This window comes from Ammospiza nelsoni, chromosome 20 (assembly GCF_027579445.1).
Source record: "Ammospiza nelsoni isolate bAmmNel1 chromosome 20, bAmmNel1.pri, whole genome shotgun sequence".
In the NCBI taxonomy this organism is placed as follows: domain Eukaryota; kingdom Metazoa; phylum Chordata; class Aves; order Passeriformes; family Passerellidae; genus Ammospiza; species Ammospiza nelsoni.
The window spans coordinates 6,981,277-6,988,138 of NC_080652.1; the positions used below are offsets into that span (position 1 = coordinate 6,981,277).

The window sequence follows — 6,862 nt, forward strand, 5'->3', positions numbered from 1 at the left end:
AGACAGTCATCAAATCCTGAGCAGGTTATTTTGAATACTAAATAGCGCTGCTCAGTGTTTCTCCAATGAGATTTTAAAAACAAAATGGGAATTGCTGAAAAGCGCGTTTCACAATTTTTTTTATGGGAAAAAAAGTACTGAGAAAAAAAACCCTTTTCCTTTTTTTGTGTGTTTTTTTTTTTTTTTTTGGTGGGTTTTTTTGTGGGTTGTTTTATTTGTGTGTGTGTGGTTGTGGGGGCTTTTTGTGGGGTGTTTTTTTTGTTTTGTTTGTTTTTTTTTTTTTTTTTTTTTTTGTGGTGGTGAGGAGATAGTGAAGTTGTCAGGACAAAAAGAAATCTGCTCTGAGGACTTGGTTCTACACAGCACCTTTCTGACACGTTCAGCGCTACGAATTGCAGAGCCCTAAGCGTTGCTACGGAAATCCTCCGGCTGTGTAACGTTGTGTGTGCAACAACCACTCGCAATTAAGCCCAAAACAAGCATCTCTGTGTTCTCCGTTAATCACCGGCCCAATTAGCACCTTGGTTAAGATGCTGAGAGGTTCCAGTCCTCCTCCCATCAGAGCCGGGATTGTCCTGGTGAAACTCTCACTGTGCCTATGCAGTGCTCTGTTCACAACACTTTGAGTTCTCCTGGAGCAGCGTGATAAGTCTGTTAACTCATTAACACCTCCAGCTTACAGGAGACTTGGCTTCCAGCCCCTTCAGCAGCTCCAGGCTCCCCGCTCCAGGAAGTTTTTTCTGCAGTTTCTCTTTTGGTTTCTTTTCCTGCTGAGCCAGGCTGGCTGGCAGCTCCCACCATGAAGCTGCTGAAGGCTGCTGTGATTTTTGTTCTTGCGCCCACTCTGTCGCCGGCTTTTGATCCTCTCAGCGCTTCGGTGGTTGCGGGAGGCGCTCTCATGGCTTGGCACCTCCTGTCCTCCGACTCCTGGCTCAAGTGCCGCTTCCAGGAGTGCTGCAAAAGGAACGCCACTGTGAATTTCAAAGGTAAGGCAGTGGGGAGGGCAAGCTGGTGTTCCTTCACAGGGTGGTGAGAGCTTCTTTTGGTGGGCTTGTGGAAGATAAGGGACACCACCCACAGCGGCTCTACAAGGCAGAGACCCAACATATCTCTATATTCTACAGGGCGGACTAACGTAATATTCCTTATCCCACGAGAAATTGTGTGTCTTGCTTCTCTGAGCAGTACTGGAGCATTTTCCTTGCTGATTTCATGGTTAATATTAGCAGAAATGGGCTGTGCTGGTTTATGGCACCATCAGGGTGGCAAATGCCATTGATAGACCTCATTAATGTGTATAAATATCTAAATATCCACGAAGGTGGATCAGGCTCTTCCCGGTGCTGCCAATGACACACATTGACAAGTAGGCAACACAGCTTGGGAAAATACTGAAACTTTACATTTTGGTAAACTAACTCTGATATACCTCAATGAACAAAGCCTGAGAGAGAAACATGTATTGTTGAGGGTGAACACCTGAAATGTAGAAATTATGGACCACAAGGACATTTTGTCGGAGACTAGCCAAGACTCATTGTAAAGTCCCTAGTAGAGGAAAAAGATACAAAAAAGACTAAAATTATAGAGTAATTAGCAAAAGAAGCGAGAAATCAATAAGCAATAGAGGGTAGAATAGTAACTAATTGAAGAAATTGATGTAATTTAGAACTGGTGAGTAATAATTCTGTTGCTTGTTAAAACAGTATAAATGAGTAAAAAAACTTTGTGTCTGTGTGGGGGCTGCAATTTGGCCGGCCTAGCCAGACTAAATAACACTCCCCCGCTAGCAAAGAGCCGATATTGGTGTTTAATTTCCCGGCGGGGCCGGCCGCGGGTGACGCGCCGTGCCCCGGGATCCCTGCCCGGCACAAAGATGGCGGCGGCCCCTCACGGGGCGGGGCCGCGCGGGCGCGCAGGCGCGGCGGGCGCGGCGCGCGCGCTCGGGGCCGCCATGGCGCGCTCGGTGCCGCTGCTGTGGGTGCTGCTGCCGGGGCTGGCGGCGCTGGAGCCGCTCAGCGTGGGCCTGGCCATCGGCGTGGCCTCGGCGCTCACCGGCTACCTGTCGCACCCCAGGTTCTACTGCAGCTACGTGGAGTGCTGCCCCCGCGCCGAGCAGCGCCTCAACGCCACCGGTACGGCGGGAGCGGGGGGCGGCCGGGCTGCCTACCCGAGCTCGGGCCGGTCACTGGGCAGCGCGGCCCGGGGCGTGCGCGGTGACCGGCGGTGCTGAGCTGTCCCTCTCCCCGCAGCGCTGAAGGCGCAGCTGGACAACAGGCTCTTCGGGCAGCACCTGGCCAAGGACGTGGTGCTGAAGGCGGTGCTGGGCTTCAGCAACAACCCCAGCCCCAAGAAGCCGCTGATGCTGTCGCTGCACGGCTGGGCCGGCACCGGCAAGAATTACCTGAGCCAGATCCTGGCGGAGCAGGTGCACCCCGCCGGCCTGCGCAGCAAGTTCGTGCATCTCTTCCTGGCCACCCTGCACTTCCCCCACCACGACCAGGTCAAGCTGTACAAGGTGAGCAGGGCAGGAGGTGGCCCGGTTACCGCAGTGGGTGCCTGAGCCCCTGCGGGGGTGTCCTGCACATCTCCCGCTGGTTCCCTCTGGGATGAGCTCAGCGTGATGCTGATAATGCCGAGGTTGTCAGTTCGATCCCTGTACGGGCCATTCATTTAAAAGTTGGACTCGATGATCCTTGTGGGTCCCTTCTAACTCAGAATATTCTGATTCATATTCCTGACAGCTGGAGGTGTGCAGCTGGGAATTTCAAAGTTGATGCTTAGAAGGGATAGAAGGAGAAGTTCATGCATAAAGTAAAAGGCCGGGAAATCAAACCCGAGATAGTTTGCATTTCCTAGCGCTGTCTTCTCACTGATGCCATCTGCTGCTGATTCCCGTGCTCGCTGCAGGAGAATTTGTCCTTCCAGCTGCATTATCCTGGCTGTCCGGGATGGAAGGCACCTTCTCCACAGCCCCCGCGGGGCCGTGTTTTGCATTTATGTCTGAAACAGTGTTGATAATGTTGAGAACACCGTGGTGTTTTGGCAGTTACAGTAGTGCTCGCACAGCTTCAAAGCTTGCTAGTCTTTCCCACTCATATCGAGCTGGCTGAGGTGGGCAAGAGATGGGGAGGGGGCACAGCCTGGACAGCTGACCCTCGCTGGCCCAAAGGATATTCCATTCCACATGCTGTCATGCTCAGCCATAGAAATGGGGGTTGAAGAAGGAAAAAATGGGGGAGGGTTGGTTTCCAAGGTGGTTGTTGCTCTAGCTCTGGCTGGACATTGGTCTGCATGTGTTGGGTGATACCATTTTCTTGCTTTTTTCCTCTTTCATTCACCAGCCAGGGGAGTGTGGGGTACTGAAATTTGATAGTGTATCCCCAGAATCTGTCATATACAAGAACTTTGCAGTACATCCAGTAAAGTCCTTGTTTTTCAGTGGCTTTCAACCTCTTGTTCCAGGAACAGCTGCAGAACTGGATTCGAGGCAATGTCAGTGCCTGTCCCTCCTCTGTCTTCATTTTTGATGAGATGGACAAAATGCATCCAGGTGTCATTGATTCCATCAAGCCCTTCTTAGACTATTATGAGGAGGTTGATGGGGTGTCTTACAGGAAAGCCATCTTCATCTTCCTCAGGTCTGTGGCAGTGATGTCTGTCATTTAGAGATACTGAATGTTTATTTATGATGGTAATTATGCTTCTTGGGCACCTCATTCAAAGAAGAGCAAAAAAATGCTCTGGAGGGAAGATTCTCTGTGCAAAGGCAGTGGGGAACAGTCTGAACTTGTGTCTGTAGTGGAGCAGGTCTGATGCTGTGCATGGCCACAGCAGTGTGCTGAGCTCATGAAGCTGGCCCAGAGCACAGGACATGAGAGAGTTCACATTTTGGGATGGGTGTACCAAGTACTGGACCTTGCTGGCATGGAGTTCAGTATCTTCAGAGCAGCTGATCTGGTGCTGTTTGGGATTTGTGGCTTTGAGTGTTGATAGCACACCAATGTTTTGCCCGTTTCTGGATGATGTTTGCAAAGCTTCAAGGCTTTTCCCACAGCAGGCTGGGGTGGGCAGGAGGATGGGAGGGGACAGCTGGGACAGCTGACCTGAAGTGCCCAGGAGGATATTTAATACTGTGGCATGCCATTCTCAGGGGTTTCATCTTTAAAGTGATGGTTCTTCAGCATTTGCCTGGGTGTTTGTCTGACTATGGGGGTGGTAAGTGATTTCCTTAGTCCTCCTTGGGTTTTTTTTTTTCTCCTCCTATTAAACTACCTTTATCTTGACCCACAAATCTTCAGACTTTTGTTCTTCCTATTTTCTCCTTCCATCCCACTGAGGCAGGGGTGGCTGTGTAAGTGCTTGGCTGCTGGCTGGGGGCAACCCACCACACACTGATGGCTACTTAAAGAACTGGAGACTTTCCCTGAATTTTGGCTTACAGGATTCTTTTTGATGATTTGTTTGATATCAAGGAGATTAGCAATATATGTGACATGCTGCAAAATAAATTCTGGTTTACTTGTGTCTCTTTTTCATCTCTACATTTTTCTTTTCTGATCAGCAATGCAGGTGGTGATTTAATTAACAAAGCAGCTCTTGACTTCTGGGCGAGTGGAAAGCGCAGGGAAGATATTCAGCTGAAAGACCTGGAGCCCTTGCTCTCTGTAGGAGTCTTCAACAACAAGAATAGTAAGTCACTTTGCCCCAAAAATGGAAATTCATTCCTCAGTGGCTGAGACAAACTGCTCTGTGAATCCAGCCTGGCCTGTGGATCCTGTCATATGCAGGATCAAGTTTAGAAAAACTCCTTATGATTTTCTTTCCCCCCCCAATTTATCCAGGTGGGCTGTGGCACAGCAGCATCATTGACAGGAACCTGATTGATTACTTTGTCCCTTTCCTGCCCCTGGAGCAAAGGCACGTGAAGATGTGTGTGAGGGCTGAAATGGCAGCCCGTGGCTATGCTGTGGATGAGAAGATTGTTCAGGAGGTGGCAGATGAGATGACCTATTTCCCCAAGGAGCAGAGGATCTACTCTGACAAAGGCTGCAAGACTGTACAGGCCAAGCTGGATATTCATGAAGACTTTGTGATGAGAGATACGAACACCAGGGCTTGATTTCCACTCTGAGTCTCCACAGCACTTTTGGAGCTTTTGGAAATCTGTGTATTTGCACTTACATTTTTTACTGTTGCAGGGAGTATGGTGAAAATACCAGAGTGAGCTGTATGGGCTTTTTTTTTTTTTTTTTTTTTTTTTTTGTGGGGTTTTTTTTTTAGCTTTACATGGAATTGGGACTTATAGATCATCTAGTGACATCCTCTGCCATGGGCAGGGACACTTTCCATGATTCAGGTCACTCATAGTCCCATCCAGCCTGTTCATCTCTGAACTGGCTGCTATCCCACTGTTGCCCCCTTTAGTTTTCTTTTAGTCTCTAGAGAATTTCTAGTGTGACACACAGCACTGGATACAGCCTCTCCTACTTTATTCTTCCAGTGCTGGGATTATGAAGTATTTAATTCCTCTTTCACCATAAAAACTAGATTGGAACAAAGGAAAACAGATGAATTTTTCCAGATAATTGTAATTTGTTCCATGTACATGGTCCTGTTCACATTCCCAGTGGAACTGAGGGATGTGTGCTGTGTTCTGAACTGTGATCATGTCTGCAGGGGTGAACTCCTTGGTGCATTGCAGTAAGAAGATGACATGGTAGAAATCTTCCTGTGCCTCAGCTGGGCACATCCTCCATCTCCTAGTACAGCAATAGGGGAAGTCATTCTGAGCTCCTAGAAATGTGTTACTAAATAATAGAGAGAGAGCAGGGGAGGAGGAAGTAAGAGCTTGCCCCACTTTTATTTGGAGAAAAATAAATTGTTTAAGTATTCTTTAAAGGGGCTAAGTAAATTTGTGACTCCAGGTCTTCCTAAACTGAGGGACCCATCTGAAAGATCTGTTACAACATACTAGGCCAGTCTTTTGTACTTAAGCAGAAAAATCAATCATGGGAATTCATTTGTTGCAGTTTGTCAGATTAATCTGTGTGGGCTCCTGGACCTGAAATCTGTGAGGTCTGTAGTAGTCCTTCTCCACTGCACCTACTGGTCAAGGTGTGGATAATGCTGCTTGGAAGACACTTGAATGGAAGAAATTATTTTAATGGTGTATTTTTATGCTAAAATGTAAACAACAGCAACAAGCCTATACCTCACTAGTTAGTTTTATAAAAGAATGCCTGTGTGAAAGGGTGAGTGATGAGTTAAGAAGCTGGGAAAGATCAATTTAACCTTCACCCAGTGGGGAGGCTGGGTTTAAACGCTGTTGCAAGCTTTAACTCTTAGTCTCCCATGGCTTGTGTATCAAATGTGGTAATGCAAGACAGAAGTGCCTTTCACTTTGCTGGTTGTACTGTGGTTTTAAATTGGTACAAGGGAGGGGGCTGTTTTTATGCTGCATCGTCTATTCCCTCACTTGTTCTTAAACTTCTTTTAAGAGGTAATGCTAATTATGGTCTCATTACAATTATGTTAATTCAAATTACAACAGAGAGTTTAGCACTCATGTTAAGCTCTAAATTTAAAGTGTTGATTGCCTTTTACTGCCCCACTGGAGTTTGTCAAACGTTGGCAAACTGCTCACAGTGATGCAATCTCCAGAGCCAAACACTAGCAAGCCATTAACCTTGGGACATTGGACTGTCACTTTTCAGTGTGATGTTTTCCCTACTAACTGATTTATTCCTACTTGTATATGCTGCATCCAGTTTCACTTACTCCAAAAAGAAAATATTTGTGCTATTTCAAAACACTAAATACTACTGTACTGCAGTTGGAATAAATCCTAAGTTACTTCTTC

At 47.4% G+C, this 6,862-nt stretch overlaps 1 protein-coding gene across 3 annotated transcripts; it reads left to right on the forward strand.

Moving 5' to 3' along the window:
* Window positions 1-417: 417 nt before the first annotated feature.
* TOR1B (torsin family 1 member B) lies at window positions 418-6,862 on the forward strand. Of its 3 annotated transcripts, XM_059486506.1 has the most exons (6): window positions 418-855; window positions 1,999-2,135; window positions 2,253-2,518; window positions 3,466-3,641; window positions 4,565-4,692; window positions 4,845-6,862. In XM_059486506.1, exons 1-6 carry the CDS (start codon window positions 800-802, stop codon window positions 5,120-5,122), a joined length of 1,041 nt encoding a protein of 346 aa, XP_059342489.1. In that variant the 5' UTR covers window positions 418-799; the 3' UTR covers window positions 5,123-6,862. The 3 variants fall into 3 exon arrangements, with proteins under 3 accessions (XP_059342489.1, XP_059342487.1, XP_059342488.1); XM_059486504.1 differs by lacking the exon at window positions 1,999-2,135 and having other exon boundaries at window positions 419-986; XM_059486505.1 differs by lacking the exon at window positions 418-855 and having other exon boundaries at window positions 1,955-2,135.

Bases quoted from the DNA above. Each gene is read 5' to 3' on its own strand.
- TOR1B (XM_059486506.1), top strand. From the start codon at position 800: ATGAAGCTGCTGAAGGCTGCTGTGATTTTTGTTCTTGCGCCCACTCTG. The intron at 856-1,998 runs TTTTGATCCTCT...GCTGCCGGGGCT, and splicing joins GCGCCCACTCTGTCGCCGGC to GGCGGCGCTGGAGCCGCTCA. The intron at 2,136-2,252 runs GTACGGCGGGAG...CTCTCCCCGCAG, and splicing joins GCAGCGCCTCAACGCCACCG to CGCTGAAGGCGCAGCTGGAC.